The sequence below is a fragment of the Sapajus apella genome, unplaced genomic scaffold (genome assembly GCF_009761245.1).
Source record: "Sapajus apella isolate SASKATOON/1434 unplaced genomic scaffold, GSC_monkey_1.0 scaffold1, whole genome shotgun sequence".
NCBI classification, from domain to species: Eukaryota; Metazoa; Chordata; class Mammalia; order Primates; family Cebidae; genus Sapajus; species Sapajus apella.
In genome coordinates, this window is record NW_022436941.1 from 68623706 (window position 1) to 68641102 (window position 17397).

Below are 17397 nucleotides of genomic sequence, written 5' to 3' on the forward strand. Positions count from 1 at the left end.
TACTGGGATTGCAGGCATGAGCCCCTGCACTTGGCAATTTACCCATCCTTTTTTTTTTTTTTTGAGACGGGGTCTTGCCCTGTCAGCAGGCTGGAGTGCAGTGGCGCCATCTCGGCTCACTGCAACCTCCACCTCCCTGGTTCAAGTGATTCTCCTGCCTCAGCCTCCCGAGTAGCTGGGATTATATGCACCCGACACCGCACCCAGCTAATTTTTGTATTTTTAGTAGAGACAGGGTTTCACCATGTTGACCAGGATGGTGTTGATCTCCTGACCTCATGATCTACCTGCCTTGGCCTCCCAGAGTGCTAGGATTATAGACGTGAGCCACCACACCCAGCCTACCCATCTTTTAATTGGATTTTTTTGTTGTTGCGGTTTGAGAGTTCTTCATATTTAATGGGTACAGTAGCTTTATCAGATAGGTAACTTGCATGTATTTTCTCCCAGTTTACGGCTTGGTTTTTCATTTTGTTAACAATGTCTTTTTAAGAACAGAAAATCTTAATTTTGCTGAAATCTAATCTTTCCATTTTTTCTTTGATGGTTTTGAGAGAGGAGGTAAAAAGAGACTAGCTAGGCCGATAGGTAAGCAAAGAGTCCTTGGTAGAACTTCCTTTCTAACAAAAAGCAGCCCAAGAAATCATTTCTCTTCTAACAAAGAGCAGCCTGAAAGATCAGGCTGCAAACATGGATAAGGCACAGAGTGGGAGCTTCCTGGGTAATCAGCAAGCTTCACATACGTATGATGGATGCCAGTAACACAGTGGACCTAGTGAGCACATTACTTTTTTTTTCTTTTTTCTTTCTTTCTTTCTTTTTTTTTTTAAATGTACTCAGATAAGGAGGCTGGAAGCTTGCACATTGTGGATTGGCAGGGATGCAAACAGCTGCATGGAGAGAAATGGTGGGGACATACCTGGGGCCAGGCATGTCCACCATGGAGGCTCCATCTCCCCTTTTTTAGCTCAGGCCAAGGACCTGCTTGCATAATAAAAGATTGGGGTGGGGGCTGCCAGAGATTCACACTCTCTGCAGATGGAACACCTGATCCTAACTGGTTTTTTGCTCCCTATGTAGATAAGATATCCCTTCCCCATTAGCTCATTTATAAAAACTTTTGCATTTCACTGTGGAATGGCAACACTTTTGGAAACCCCTCTCTCCAGCAGAGAGCTGTTCTCTTTTGCCTATTAAACTTCTGCGCTAACCTCACCCTTGGTGTGTCAGCATCCTTGATTTCCTTGGCTATGAGACTAAGACCTTCGGGTGCCACCCCAGGCAACAAGGCCATTTCAGTTTGTTCTTTTGTTATAGGCAATCCATGATCACAGATTTTTCTCTCTCTCTTTTTTAAAACATTCTAGAGTTTTTTGTTTTTTTTTTTTCCCCGTTTATTTATTTTATTGCATTTTAGGTTTTGGGGTACATGTGAAGAACATGCAAAATTGTTGCATAGGAACACACGTGGCAGTGTGATTTGCAGCCTTCCTCCCCATCACCTACATCTGGCATTTCTCCCCTTGCTATCTCTCCCCAGCTTCCCACCCCCCACCGTCCCTCCCCTATTTCCCCCCAACTGACCCCATTGTGTAGTGCTCCCCTCCCTGTGTCCATGTGTTCTCATTGTTCAACACCCGCCTATGAGTGAGAACATGCGGTGTTTGATCTTCTGCTCTTCTGTCAGTTTGCTGAGAATGATGGTTTCCAGGTTCATCCATGTCCCTACAAAGGACACAAACTCATCATTTTTGATGGCTGCATAATATTCCATGGTGTATATGTGCCACATTTTCCCTATCCAGTCTATTGTCGATGGGCATTTGGGTTGGTTCCAGGTCTTTGCTATTGTAAACAGTGCTGCAGTGAACATTCATGTGCACGTGTCCTTATAGTAGAACGATTTGTAATCCTTTGGATATATACCCAGTAATGGGATTGCTGGGTCAAATGGAATTTCTATTTCTATGTCCTCGAGGAATCGCCACACTGTCTTCCACAATGGTTGAACTAATTTACACTCCCACCAACAGTGTAAAAGTGTTCCTATTTCTCCACATCCTCTCCAGCATCTGTTGTCTCCAGATTTTTTAATGATCGCCATTCTAACTGGTGTGAGATGGTATCTCAATGTAGTTTTGATTTGCATTTCTCTGATGACCAGTGATTAGAGTTAGTTTTACACATAGGTCTGAAATCCATTTTGAGTTAATTCTTGTATATGGCTTTATGTAGGCGGAAATTTGATTTGTTTTTGCATCAGGATTTCTAATAGTCTTGCCACCATTTGTTGAAACTACTATGCTTTCTCTATTAAACCACCTTTGTAAGGCCGGGCGCGGTGGCTCAAGCCTGTAATCCCAGCACTGTGGGAGGCCGAGGCGGGTGGATCACGAGGTCAAGAGAACAAGACCATCCTGGTCAACATGGTGAAACCCCGTCTCTACTAAAACTACACAAAATTAGCTGGGCATGGTGGCGCGTGCCTGTAATCCCAGCGACTCAGGAGGCTGGGGCAGGAGAATTGCCTGAACCCAGGAGGCGGAGGTTGCGGTGAGCCGAGATCGCGCCATTGCACTCCAGCCTGGGTAACAAGAGCGAAACTCCATCTCAAAAAAAAAAAAAAAAAAAAAACCACCTTTGTAACTTTAGTTAAAATCAGTCATGTATATCACAGGGCTATTTCTGACTCTCAGTTCTGCTACATTGTCTTAGTCTATATTGATGCCAGTACTACGCTTTTAATTACTATAGCTTCAAGAGTATGTCTTGTAAACCAAAAATAAAATTATAGCCTCCCACCCCCAACCATCTGAATGGACCCATCCTCTCAGCCAAGGGCATTCCAAAATTAACCTGAAAAACTAGTTCAGGCCATGATGGAAAGCAGGAGCTGGACATGTCTCATCATACCCTCCTCCCATTTGGAATTACTGGTAGAATAGACTCTTAAAGTCTGGTAAGAAACATTTACAATCTACCATCTCTGCTGAAGCCTGCTACCTGATGGCTTCATCTGCATGATAAAATGTTGGTCTCTACAACCCGTTATGGTAACTCAAACATTCCCTTCTGTTGATAATAACTGTTTCAACTAGCTGCCTATTAGAAAATCTTTAAATCTTCCTATGACCTGGAAACCCCCCTACCCCCACTCTGAGCTGTCCTCCCTTTCCTGACAGAACCCATGTACATCTTACATATATTGATTGATGTGTCATGTCTCCCTAAAATGTGTAAAACCAAGCTGTACCCCATCACTTTTGGTACATGTCATCAGCACCTCCTGAGGCTATGTCATAGGTGCATCCTAAACCTTGGTAAAATAAATTCTAAATTGATTGAGACCTGTCTAGATACTTTTAGTTTACAATCTTAAAGTTAAATAATGAAAATTATCCAGCTTTGCTCTCTTGTTGTCCTTAGTATTTCCATATAAATTTTAGAATCAGCTTTCAATTTAATACACTACTTTTCTCTTAGATCGACAGTTAAATATATTTGATGCTAACGGTTCTGTTATTTTTAAAACCCAAGTTTCCCTGGTTATATCTTTGTTGGATGAAGCTTATCTTCAGTAGATTCCCCTGGAAAGGCTAGTGAGCACAGTATTCTTCCACATTTTAATCTTTTCCTAGTCTTGCTACTTCAAGGACTGCTAGGCTGCATATAAAATTGTTGGCTCATACATTTTCCCCATAAATTTCTGTGAGAAAGTCTAATGAAAACTGATTTTCTTAATTTTGTAAATGACTTGGTCTTTTTGTGTAGAGGCTCCCAGGATGGGAGGGGGTTGTTCCTCCCATCCTTAAGAATTTTTCTTTTTTTAAAATTCCTAACCCCTAGACCACCAGGGAGATTGTTTGTTTTTGTTTTTATTCTTGAGGGACCTCATTTATACATATGTTAAATACTGTTTGCCAACTTAACCATTTTGCTTTTTATTTATTTTTGTTCTTTTGGTTCTTTTTCATGCCTTTGCTTTGGTGCTCCTTAGGTTTTCAGTCAGATATATTTGTCCTTGGGTACCTTGTAATAATTATGACTGATTTTTTTTCTTCCGTCTCTTCTTCGTTTGGATGTCTTCGTTTTCTTTTCATTTTGAAATTACTTGTTTCCTGGTCTGGCAGTAACAGTTGAGATATGAGGAGTTTGAGTTGCCTTATGTCTATGTATCTTACTTTAAGACTGCACTCTTGGCCAGGCGCGGTGGCCCACGCCTTAATCCCAGCCGTTTGGGAGGCTGAGGCGGGCGGGTCACGAGGTCAAGAGATCAAGACCATCCTGGCCAACGTGGTGAAACTTCGTCTCAACTAAAAATACAAGAAATTAGCCCGGCATGTTGGCACGTGCCTATGGTCCCAGCTACTTGGGAGGCTGAGGCGGAAGAATCGCTTGAACCTAGGAGGCAGAAGTTGCAGTGAGCCAAGATTGCGCCACTGCACTCCAGCCTGGTGACAGAGCAAGACTCCGTCTAAAAAAAAAAAAAAAAACTGGGGCTGCAAGGAAAAAAAAAGAGAAAAGACTGCACTCTTCTACTGATATAGTGGACTTTGGTTTCCCTTAACATTAGTGCCTTTTGCAGTTACAGGAGAATCGATGTTAAAATGCACACTCTGAGTGAAGAGAATCCCCAAACAGGCTTTGTGTGAGCAACATGGCTGTTTATTCATCCAGGTGCAAGCGGGCTGAGTTCAAAAAGAGAGTCAGCAGAGGGCGATAGGATAGGATTTGGTTTTATAGGTTTGTGGTAGATAGTGGAAAGTTACAGAAGTTATATTTTAAGGTGGTGTTTTGCAAGCTGGCAGGGGTTCGTAGAGTCTGGAGTCACAACGTTGACCAAGGTTGATTAAAAAGTCCCATGGCCTTATCAGTTGAGGCCAGAATAGGAAATAGAAGAATGTCTCTAGTTAGGCGCCACAGAGGTTGATTGTTCTTCCGCTTTTCATGGTCTTCCAGTTACTTCAGGTTTTCTAATTCAGGAAGGCCATCCAGAGGTGTACATGCAGGTCACAGGAGTCGCCATGGCATCCATGGCGCCATCAGTCAGCCTAAAAGACCTTACATTCCTGTCTTTTTACATTAGTAATATAAAGGACAAAAAAAATGAAGAGTGGAGGGCAGTGGAATATTAGGAAGGCCGGCACAGAGGGATGATGGGGCGATGTTTCTCAGGGCTTCTTTAAGGAGGATTGGGGCGGCTCGGAAAGCTAAAAATGGGAAAAAATTTAGATTGCTGGGAGATCTCAGGGCAAGGGGTGATATTGTGGGGTTGTTAGGAGGTGCATTTGTCATATTGAATGATTGGTTATTTCTTGTATACGATTTCGTAGGAATTGAGAGATTAATCGGAAAACACAGGGCCCAAATAAGAGAATGAGAAAGATAGGTATCAGAGGACTAAGGATTGGAAGAAGCCATGACTCCCAGTTAGAGAGTGTCCAGCCAGGTCCAGAATAACCATTTGCCTGATTAGCAAGCTTTTGGGCTCTGTCTTTTAATTTATTGATGGCATCATGTATGAGGCTGGGCTGGTTTACATAAAGACAACATTCTTCATTTAGGAATAGGCAAATACCTCCTTTTTCAGCAGTCAGTAAATCAAGACCTCTGGTTTTGGAGGACAACTGCAGCTAGGGCATTTACTTGAGCTTGAAGAAGGGTTAGTGATTGAGTTAATTCTGCAGTGCTAGCAGAGAAATCATTAGAGAGGTTACGGAAGATGACGACTGACGTGATAAGGCCTGCTATGCTTGTGCCAAGTGCAGTAGTAATTCCTAACCCTACAAGTAAGGGAATCAATGGAATGATCCTCTTGTGTCATGTCGGGATCATAAGGGGAACAGGGAGGCTTTTGTCTCCGTTGGCAAACTGAATTTTGGGAGTAAGGAAAACTAGGATACAAGAGCCTGTCCAGTTGATAGGAAGCCACATGTAAGAAGAAGAACCACAGAGGAAAATAAGTCCTTGGCTTAGACAGAACTGGAAGTGTAAACTAAAAAGGTGAGAAAGTGTTTTGAGGGGCTGGAGCTTTGGACCCAAATGCCGAGGGAACCAGCAAGGGCTGTGGCTGTTAAAGGTTCTAGCAGGATTTGGCAGGGTAACTGTGGAGGGAGAGCTTTTGTTTTCATGGTGTATGAGGAAGCATGTGATATCTATAAGTAACTACTCACTTTCATTAATGAGATTGGGCATGAGCAGAGAATGGGAGCAAGATTAAGAGTGAGTATAGAAGAAAAGAAGAGGACTTTATTGGGGTGGAAGATTGGAGAGTTCCCTGCCACTGAAGATTATCTATCCACTCTAAGAGAGAAGGGTGGCAGCCTGAGGGTAAAACCATGAAATATCAGAATTGCCTGGAGGAAAAGTGTAAACAGGCAACTTAAACAAAAGCAGGGCACATAAAAGTAAATGAGTACAGTGAATTTGAGCACAGTTAGACAGAAAGTAATAGAAACAGATTTTCTAAGGTGTGGTTTAAGTAGTAGGGGCAACTGCAGTAAATAGTAGTGTTAGGAAAAAGATGCCTACTGAAAGTAAAAGGTATGTTGGGTTTATATAGGGTTAGTCTTCCACTTTGGGGATACGGGTGACTTTAAGAGAAGTCAGGTAGAGAGTACTTGCCACTTCCAGGAGGAGATGGAGGAGTCAGGCCGATTGATGGACACAGCTTTATCCTGGAATGATGGACCCACTGGGGAGGGTCTTGTAGATGGACAGCGGTTGGGGTGCTATAGACGACCAGGAAGGTTCCTGTCCACTGAGGTTGCGGAGACCGAGAGGTTAGGCTATTAACTAGGACTGACCTTCCGGGTAGAGTGTTTTCACATGGCCGGGTATCTGGAATGGGTAAGAGGAAATTAGCAGCCTGGCGGATTTCATGTCTGGCCTGTTGGAGGACTGGAAGATAGTCACCAAGAAGACTGGTGTCTGGAGTAAGGTTAGGCCCAAGCAGAAACGTGCAGCCATATAGGAGTTCAAAGTGACTGTACCCTGTGGGTTCTTTGGGAGTGGCTCGAATCCTGAGTCCTCTGCAGTGGATAACTCTGGCTTTGGCTGGGAGGAGAGTGGCCTTAAGGAGGGCCTTTATGAAGGGGGCATTGATAATAGAGGACCCCTGCGTGGTGAGAAAACCTCTTTCTGCCTATATGGCAGCATGGTGGTGTAGGATGTAGAAGGCATAGAGTTAGTATAGATATTAATACGTAGTCCTTTGGCAAGAGTAAGAGCATGGGTTAAGGCAATTAGTTTAGCTTGCTAAGAAGTAGTGGAAGAGGGGACTGTGGCAGCCTCGATAATAGATGAGTGGGATACAACAGAATAGCCAGCTTTGGCTGTGCCAACCGACTGGGCTTGGGGAACTGCCATCAATAAACCATGTGTGGTCTGGGTCTGGAATAGGAAAAAGGTATATGGGGAAATGGGGAGGATACTATATGGATTAGGGAGATACAGTCATGGAGTTCAGGGTTTGTGTTATGTATTAGTGAGGGGCTGGGCTGAGTCAGGACTGAGAGCAATGGTAACTGTGGGTGATTCAATGAATAGTGAATGAAGTTGGAGGAGGTGAGAGGTAGAAAGTATGTGTGTACGATGTGAAGCAAAAACTAAACTTTGGAGGTTGTGAGAGCTATAGAGAGTAAGTGGGCATAGCCTGTGATTTTGAGGGATTCTAAGAGTATCAGGGCAGGGGCAGCTGCTGCTACACGTAGGCATGAGGGCCAGCCCAGGACTCTGAGGTTAAGTTGTTTGGATGAAAAGGCTGAAGGCTGTGGGCCTGGCTCCTGTGTAAGACTTCCAGTGGCATAGCCTTTTATTTCTGCTGTGTAGAGAGAAAAAGGGTTGAGAGGAGTTGGGGAGCACTAAAGTAGGAGCAGTCTCTAAGGCCTTTTTTAAAGAACAGAAAGAAGAATGGGGGAAGCTAAGTTTCCTTTTGTAAGTTCATAAAGTGGTTTGGTTAGGGGAGGCAAAACCTGGTATCTAGAGGTGAAAGTATCCTACAACATCTAGGAAGGAGAGCAGCTGTTTAGTGGATGGGGTTGGGGTTTGGGAAATTAACTGGATACGGTTGGCAGGGAGAGTGCATGTATGCTGGTGAAGGATTATGACAGATGCGTAGAAATTTGGGCTTTAGAAAAAAGCATTTTTGAGGTCAAGAACAGAATAGTGAGTTGTGGAAGGGGGTATGGAAGATAGGAGGAGGGCACAGGGGGTTGGTATACAACCAGGTGAATGGGAAGCACTATCTGATTAATAAGGCAAAGGTTTTTGACTCACCTGTAGGACTTGTCCAGTTTATGAACGGGTAGGATGGAGGTGTTACAGGGAGAGTTAGTGGGAACTGAAAGGCCATGTTGTAGTAAGTTAGTAATAACAGACTTTAGGCCTTTTAAGGCTTGTGCTGGGATGGAGTATTGGTGCTGGATGGGATAAGGGTGATTAGTTTTTAAGGGGATGATGTGAGGTGAGTGACTTGTAGCAAGGCATGGGGAGGTGCTGTCCCGCACCCTAGGGCTAAGGTAGGAGGACATACGGGGGGGCTCTTGAGGGAGGTACGGGTTTGGGAAGGGGGGCAACAATGAGGTGTGGCTGGTAGCCCAGGAATAGTTAAGGAGGCAGACAGTTTTGCTAGGATATCTCGGCCTAACAGGAGAACTAGACAAGTGGGGATGATTAGGACAGAATGTGGAAAGGAGTGCTGGCCTATCTGACACCAGACTTGGGGAGTTTCGAGAGGCCTGGAGGCCTTGCCGTTAATTCCCACAACAGTTTTGGAGCCAAGGAGTCAGGTCCTTGAAAAGAAGGCAGTGTTGAGTGGGTGGCCTCCATGTTCATTAAGAAGGGGATGGGCTTATAGGAGGACATGTAGTGGACAAAACTTCTCGAACACTGTACTGAGTAAGGAAGTGACTTTTTATTTGTCTGGGAGCTGCAGCAGGCTAATGCCTTAACAATTGAGCTCCCCGAAGAGCAATTCCTTTCCCTTTTTAAGGCTTGTAACTCAAAATGAGGAACAGAGGTGAAACTGTGTCATTGCCCATTGGGAGGGCAGCTGACCGCACAGTCTTTGGCTTTTATTGATTTGCTAATTTATATTTGGCATGCACAGGAAGGGAAGAAGGGGAAGGGTTACAGGAGCTGAACAAAATCACTTGGGGGCAGATGCAGCTCTAAAGAGAGGGGCGTCTGGATTGTGCAAACATGGAGTATGTGACCGGGGGCAGGTTCCTGGGTCAGAGGAAGAACATTTCTCTGCTATATTCTCAAGGTTTGTAGATAACATAGACACCAGTTACAGAAGGGGATTTATTTTCTTAGCCCTCAGGCCTCACTGCGGCAAGGCCACTGGCATCAGTTAGTTGCCTGACTGCTGACTTCAGCTTCTTGCTATTTTACCTTTTCTAACAGCAAGCAACAGGCAGAAAATAAATGGCTTCGCCTCATAGGCTTACCCTCCACCGTAAGAGTTACCTGAAGCTTGGCATCCGTGATGGCCCGGGGGCCTCTTAGAGGTTCAGGCAGCATCAGTCTTCAGCTGCCAGGCTGCAGCGACGTGAGTCGGACAGTCCAACTTCCGATGGCGCCTGCACAGACAGGGTGGGGCTTAGGAGGAATCCTGGGCTGTGGGCATTCCTTGGCCCAGTGGCCAGGTTTCTGACACTTTGAGCAAGGTCCGGGAGGGGTGGTTGGACATTGTAGTCTGGGCACTTTGAAGTCTTTGTGAGCTGGTGGTGTGGCTGGGGTTTGTCTTATGGCAGAGGCAAGCATTTATAGTTCTGAGATGCACTGCTGCCAGGCAGCTTCTTCCCTATTACTGAACACCTTGAAGGCGAGATTGATTTTATTGTGGAGTTTGAGGACCAGATTCTAATATCTGTAGCTTTTTGTAATGTCAGGGGCTGATTGGGTGATAAAATGCATATTAAGCATTCTTCAGGGGTGGAGTAGAAGTAAGGATGACGTTAAAGTTGCTCCAGGTGAGTAAAGGGACTGGGTGAAGTATTGGAACTCTTGTATATATATACACTGTAGTAAGATCTGATGAAAAGGAGCCTAACTGTTGGCCGATTTGGGAATGGTCAGGTAAAGAGAAAGGAATGTGCATCCTAACTATGCTTTCGGCTCCAGCCACCTCCCAAAAGGGGAATTGTTAAGCAGGGGCAGAGGAGTTAGCCCCGGGACTAAACTGTAAGCTGGACTGGGTATGAGGTGGGGAGGTAACAGGAGGGGCATAAGGAGGTGGGTTGTGGGCAGAAGAAGAGGAGGGAGACTCTGGGGGTGGGGAGTGGGCCTGGATTAGGGCCTGGGTTTAGACAGGCGGGAGGAGAAAGGTCGGAAGGGCTGATGGACAAGGAGGACTCTGGGTCACTGGCAGAGGCAGGAGTGGCAGATGGAAAGAAGAGAAGGAAAATTTGGGACGAGTTGCATTGACAGCAGAGATTAGGGAGGGATTGGAGTGTAAAAACTACCTGGACCTTGGGCACCTTAGACCATTTGCCCATTTATTGACAAAAATTGTTTAGGTCTCAAGGGTAGAAAAATTGAGGCTGGGCGCGGTGGCTCAAGCCTATAATCCCAGCACTTTGGGAGGCTGAGGCGGGTGGATCATGAGGTCAAGAGATAGAGACTATCCTGGTCAACAAGGTGAAACCCCATCTCTACTAAAAATACAAAAATTAGCTGGGCGTGGTGGCACGCGCCTGTAGTCCCAGCTACTCGGGAGGCTGAGGCAGAAGAATTGCTTGAACCCAGGAGGCGGAGGCTGCAGTGAGCCGAGATCGCGCCATTGTACTCCAGCCTGGGTAACGAGTGAAACTCCGTCTCAAAAAAAAAAAAGAAAAGAAAAGAAAAATTGAAAGTGCCATTTTCTGGCCATTTGGAACCATTGTCTAATTTGTATTGAGACCAGGCTATATTACAGGAAAAAAAAAAAAAAAGAGACATTTAGGTTTCAGATCGGGCAACAGTTGAAGAGGTTTTAGGTTTTTTAGGACTTAGGCTAGAGGCGAAGGCAGAACTAGAGGGCGGAATATTGCCCTAGTGAAGGAGATAAGTTAAGGAAAGGAGCAGAGTAGAGACTAGGAGGAGCGAGCAGCTACCAGGGTTTTCAGCAAGAGTCCCTGACTGATTCCTGGGCTGTGAAGTGGGTGAGTGATCAAGGCAGGCGTCCAGACATCAAGGGAAGATCTTCGTCCGGAATCCGTGACTAACGTCAGAGCTTTTGAGCACGTGGATAGAGTGTCTCCTTTGCCTCTACTTACAGAGGGAGACTTGTCTCTGAAACTTTTCTCCTTGGAATTTAAAGGAAAAGAGAGAGAGAGGGAGACTTGTCTCCTTGGGATTTAAAGGAAAAGAGACAGGGAGACTTGTCTCTGAGACTCGTCTCATTAGGATTTAAAGGCAAAGAGAGAGAGAGGGAGACTGCTTACCCGATCTGAAGGTAGTGAGAGCTGTTTGGCACACTGAGAGCTGCTGGGCTGTCTGATGTGTTGAGGTCTCTGGTATCTTCCAAGAGAGGGAGCGTTTGTTGTACTGGCCAGAGCATATAAAGTCAACACCAAGACAAAAGTATGCCAAATTGCAGAGTCTTTATTGCTGGCGGCCACGGAGGACTCGCGTCTCTCCAACCCCTGGCCCCGAAAGGCCACGGGTTGGAGAGACGTAAAACCACATTTTACATGTAAAACCACATTTTATACCCGTAAAACCACCTTGAGGGCGAGGGTGAGGGGTGGGGGTGGGGGTGAGGGGCTTCAAGGGTGAGGGGCTCCGGACATTCTGAGGGCCAGGGGACTTTTGACATTCTGATTGTTAATTAAGTAGTTCACAAAAGTCAAGATAAGCATTTGTTTACATATTGTCTGGGTAGGGTGGAAATCACAGACCTTAATTACTTATTACAAGTCGCAGGGGCCAAGATGGCGTGGGTTTGGAGTGCTTGCCTGTCACATTAGGGTTACAGAAAGCAATTTCAAGAGAAAGCCAAGGTGTGGTTGAGGTATGCGGTTTTATGGGGCTTTTACCATGTCACAGTTGACAGGGGGCCGGTCTCCCCAAAGGAGTACCCCTGTCCTGGGTTTTCTGCACCAAATGTTAAAATGCACGCTCTGAATGAAGAGACCCCTCAAACAGGCTTTATGTGAGCAACATGGCTGTTTATTCACCCAGGTGCAGGCAGGCTGAGTCCAAAAAGAGAGTCAGCAGAGAGCGGTGGGATAGAAGTTGGTTTTATAGGTTTGCAGCAGGCAGTGGAGAGTTACAGAAGTTACAGTTTAGGGTGGTTTTTTGCAAGTTGGGAGGGGGTCATGGAGTCTGGAGTAATGAAGTTGACCAAGGTCGGTTACAAAGTCCAATGGCCTTATCAATTCAGCCTGGACTAAGAAATAGTAGAAGAACGTCTCAAGTTAGTTAGGCACCACAGGGGTTGATTGTTCTGCTTTTCATGGTCTTCCAGTTATTTCAGGTTTTCTAATTCAGGAAGGCTATCCAGAGGTATATATGCGGGTCACGGGTGTCGCCATGGCATCCATGGCATTGTCAGTCAGCCTAAAAGACCTTACAGATGTGTCCTCTAATTTTGTGATTTCTTTATTTCTTCAGGACCACCTTTCATTTTCTACTGATTGCTTCCCTTCTTTTTTTTGAGACAGAGCCTCACTGCATCACCCAGACTGGAGTGCAGTGGTGTGATCTTGGATCATTGCAACCTCTGCTTCCTGGGTTACAGCAATTCTCCTGCCTCAGCCTCCCGAGTAGCTGGGACTACAGGCATGCACCACCATGTCCAGCTAATTTTTGTATTTTTAGTAGAGATGGGGTTTTGCCGTGTTGACCAGGCTTGTCTCAAACTCCTGACCTCAAGTAATCCACCCATTTCTGCTTCCCAAAATGCTGGGATTATAGGCGTGAGATTACAGCAGTGAGCCATTGGACTCAGCCTGTTTTTATTCCTTTTACCAAATCTCCAAGGAACATCTCCCCTTCCAAGTGGGAATGTAACCTTAAACAAGTCAGTTAACCTCTTTGTGATTACTTTTCTTTTCTTTTCTTTTTTTTACTGGATTAAATGGCATAAATTAACAGACCTATGTGGTTACTTTCCTTATTTGCAAAATGACTTAATGATTTTAAGGACTTTTTTTTTTTGGAGACAGGGTCTCACTCTGTCGCCCAGGCTGGAGTGCAGTGGCATAATCTCTTTTTCTCTGATATTCGTTCACTGCAGCTTCCCCTTCCAGTTCAAGCAGTCCTCCCACCTTAGGCTCTTGAGTAGCTGGGGCTACAGATGTGCATCCCCACACCAAGCTAATTTTTGTACTTTTTGTAAAGATGAGGTTTTGCCATGTTGCCCAGGCTGGGATTATACGTACTTTTTATCTATCTATCTATCTATCTATATATATATATATATATATATATTTTTTTTTTGAGACAGGCTCACTGTGTTGCCCAGGCTGGAGTGCAGTGGTGTGATCTTGGCTCACTGCAACCTCTGCCACCTGGGTTCAGGTGATTCTTCTGCCTCGACTTCCCGAGTAGCTGGGACTATAGGCACGTGCCACCACGCTTGGCTAAGTTTTTTGTATTTTTGATAGAGGTACAGGGTTTCACCATGTTGGCCAGGCTAGTCTCAAACTCCTGACCTTGTTATCTGCCTGCCTCAGACTCCCAGAGTGCTGGGATTACAGGTGTGAGCCACCGTGCCCAGCAGAAGTACTTTTTATCATATAGCAAGATTGACAGTTTTACACTGGAACACGTTTATTTCTATATAATAGAGATTAACAGGGTAATGACAAGGCTGGGTGCAGTGGCACACACCTGTAATCCCAGCACTTTGTGAGACTGAGATGGGCATATCACTTGAGGTCAAGAGTTTGAGACCAGCCTGACCAAAATGGTGAAGCCCGTCTCTACCGAAAATACAAAAATTAGCCCAGCTTGGTGGCAGGCACCTGTAATTCCAGCTACTTGAGAGGCTGAAGCAGGAGAATCACTGGAACCTGGGAGATGGAGGTTGCAGTGAGCTGAGATCGTGCCACTGCACTTCAGCCTAGGTGGCAGAGCAAGACTCTGTCTCAAGAGAAAACAAAAAGAAAAAAAAAATAGGAAAATGACAAAAAATGATATTACAACTCAATGAATTTTATAACAAACTTTTTTGGAATTCATTGACTAATACTATACCAAATCCAACATACTTTATAGTATACCAAATCCAACTCCGCTCTATAGTATATATTTGATTCTATTTGGACTTGTCTCACTAATCCCTCATACAGTGTATTTTATTTTTTGTTGAAGTAAAAAAATGGTCATTTTAGCCATTTTTAAATATATAGTTCAGTAACATCAAGTATTTTCATATTGTGCCACAGATCTTCAGAACTTTTTCATCTTGCAACCTGAAACTACCCATTAGCAAATCCCAAATTCTCCTTCCACTTAGCCCTTGTTAATCATCATTCTTTCTAGTTCTATGAATTTGACTCCTTTAGTTACCTCACCTAAGTGCATTCTTATAGTTAGTGTGTTTGATTTTGCTTCCATGCCTCTTTGTTGTTGTTCATGCTGTAGTTGTAATGCATTCTATTTTGTCTACCTATGCAAATCCTATTGGTTTTTTGTTTTGTTGTTGTTTTGAGACAAGGTCTCAATTTGTTACCCAGGCTGGAGTGCAGTGGCTCCATCTCTACTCACTGCATCCTCAACTTCCTGGGCTCAAATGACCCTCTCACCTCAGCCCCACAAGTAGCTGGGACTACAGGCATGTGCCACCATGCCCAGCTAAATTTTTGTATTTTTAGTAGACATGAGCTTCTTACCATAGTGCCCAGGCTGGTCTCAAACTCCCAGACTCAAGCAATTTGCCTGCCTCGGCCTCCCAAAAATGCTGGAATTACAAGCATGAGCCACCGTGCCCAGCCCAAATCCTGTTGGTTTTTATTTCTTAGGCCTGTTTCCTCCATATGATCATTCAGTATACATTAATTTCTTTCCTTTTCAATTAAAATACTTACTGTTTATATTTCACATTTTGATGTTCAGAATTCCTTAATACTGTTTTTTGTTTTGTCTTATGTGACAGTCTTAAATCCCTAGTTAGATCGTATCTCTGGAGATTAACATATTTCCATATATCTCTCAGTGACTTTTATTATTACTGTTATTATTATTATTATTATTTTGTTGTTGTTAGACAGGGTCTCCCTCTGTCACCCAGGCTAGAGGGCAGTGGGATGATCATAGCTTACTGCAACCTCCAACCCCTGGGCTCATGTAATTCTCCTGTCTCAGCCTCCCAGTTAGCTGGGATTACAGGCATGAGCCACCATGTCTGGATAAAAATATTTCCAGGTGTGGTGGAAATGAAGGAAGGAAGGAAGAAAGAAAGGAGGGAGGGAGGGAGAGAAGAAAGAAAGAAACAAAAGAAAGGAAAAAAAAAGGAAAGAAACAGAAAATTGGTACCAGGAAAGCAGGAAAGAGAAATGGAAATAAAAAATAATAATGAAAATAAAACAAAAATTGGTTAGTCACTGTTAACAGTTTGTATCCTTATAATCTAGAAACATTATAATTTCAAGACAAAAATTTACTTTGGATGATAGATTCTGAAGTCAGAATAGCATTCCCATAGTCTAAATGAAGTCAAGTTTTATCTGATCTTAATTGAAATAAATGTAGCTGGCTTTGCACAAATCTACTCATGATCTGTGGGTAGGAATTAAATTGTAGGGGCATTCACTTGATGGCATTCATTCACCTGTGTCCAGCTTTGGGAGTCAAGTCACATAACCTCTAAGCAGGTAAGTTTCCTGTGGCTTTATTTAGGATTTTAAATATTCATTTTCAGTGTAATTTGGTTATGTGTGGATTGAGATGACTCTTGGTACTAACATACATTTTCTGATTAAACCTACCTGATCATGAGTTGTTTTTATTTCTTACCCTTTCCAGAGCGATGATTCTGACATTTGGGATGATACAGCATTGATAAAAGCATATGATAAAGCTGTGGCTTCATTTAAGGTATGAAATGCTTACTTAGTTACTCATTTTTTTATTTTCTCTTATTACTCATTTGGAAAAGAATTGATAAAGTGTTAAAGTACATGTTATTCAGTTTTCATTTTGAAGAGTAGTTGGTAATATGGGTTATTAAATCAGGTGGTGTCTTCCTTTAGAAGTTTATAGCCTGTATATGTCATCCTTTTTGTGGAGGCAATTTAAATAAAATTTAAGACATTTATTCCTGACCGAGTGCGGTGGCTCACTCCTGTAGTCCCAGCACTTTGGGAGGCCAAGGCGGGTGGGTCACTGGAGGTCAGGAGCTCAAGACCAGCTTGGCCAACATGGTGAACTTCTGTCTACTAAAAATACAAACATTAGCCAGGCGTGGTGGCACGTGCCTGTAATCCCAGCTACTTGGGACACTGAGACAGGTTAATCACTTGAACCTGGGAGACAGATATTGCAGTGAGCCAAGATTGCGCCACTGCACTCTAGCCTGGGTGATAGAGTGAGACTCTGTCTCAAAAAAAAAAAAAAAGTATTATTTTTAGTATTTTTATATTGTATCAAACTGTAGAAGTCCTCTAATTGAGATTAATAGGAAAAGGACAGTCTGAATTATAATTTTAAACATTTAACAAGCATTTAATAAAATGATGACAATAAATAGCAGTAGTACAGTAATTAATACTTGTAGAATGCTGACAGTGCTCTACGTGCTTTGCACATGTTAAATTAATCTAATCATCCCAAATCCTATGAGTTGGGTATGAAGTCAAGTGTTCCTGTTGGGTAGGAGTATACAGTTCTTTTAGGAAGTGTAGTGTGGTTCTGTGGTTCAAACAAGACACTTAAATAGTTGGCCAACATCATCACCTTCTCTACTCTCTGAAGTGTTTAGTCTTACAGAGTAGTAAATATGGGTCATCAGTAGTCCAGGCTACCTTGAGCAAACAGAGCATATACTCATGCAGTGTATAAAGAGCACCAAGCATACTGAGTTCATATCTTTCTCATAGTTACTCTTGTGACATGAGCTAAGGATCAGACCTCTGTGTCACCTTTGTAGCTGAATTCTAGATTTCTTTTTTTTTTTTTCTTTTTTTTTGAGATACGGTCTTGCCCTGTCACCCAGGCTGCAGTGTTGTGGCACAATTATGCCTCACTGCAGCCTTTAACTCATGAGCTCAAACAATCCTCCCACCTCAGCTTTCTGAGTAGTTGAGACCACAGGCATGGGTCACCACACCCAGCTCATTTTTGTAGTCTTTGTATAGAGTCAGACTCACTGTGTTGCCCAGGCTGGCCTGGACTCCTGAGTTCAAACGATCCCTCCGCCTTGACCTCCCAAAGTGCTGGGATTACAGGAATGAGCTGCTGCACCTG

The 17397-nt window shown here is 43.8% G+C and overlaps 1 protein-coding gene across 4 annotated transcripts in view; it reads left to right on the forward strand.

The window, feature by feature from the left end:
* The window catches only part of LOC116552201 (survival motor neuron protein), a 42045-nt gene that overhangs the window by 9377 nt on the left and 15271 nt on the right, over window positions 1–17397 (forward strand). For all 4 annotated transcript variants that reach the window (XM_032278848.1, XM_032278842.1, XM_032278863.1 and 1 more), the window contains exon 2: window positions 15958–16029. In XM_032278848.1, the coding sequence (XP_032134739.1) occupies window positions 15958–16029 (72 nt within the window). The remainder of the gene's footprint in view (window positions 1–15957; window positions 16030–17397) is intronic.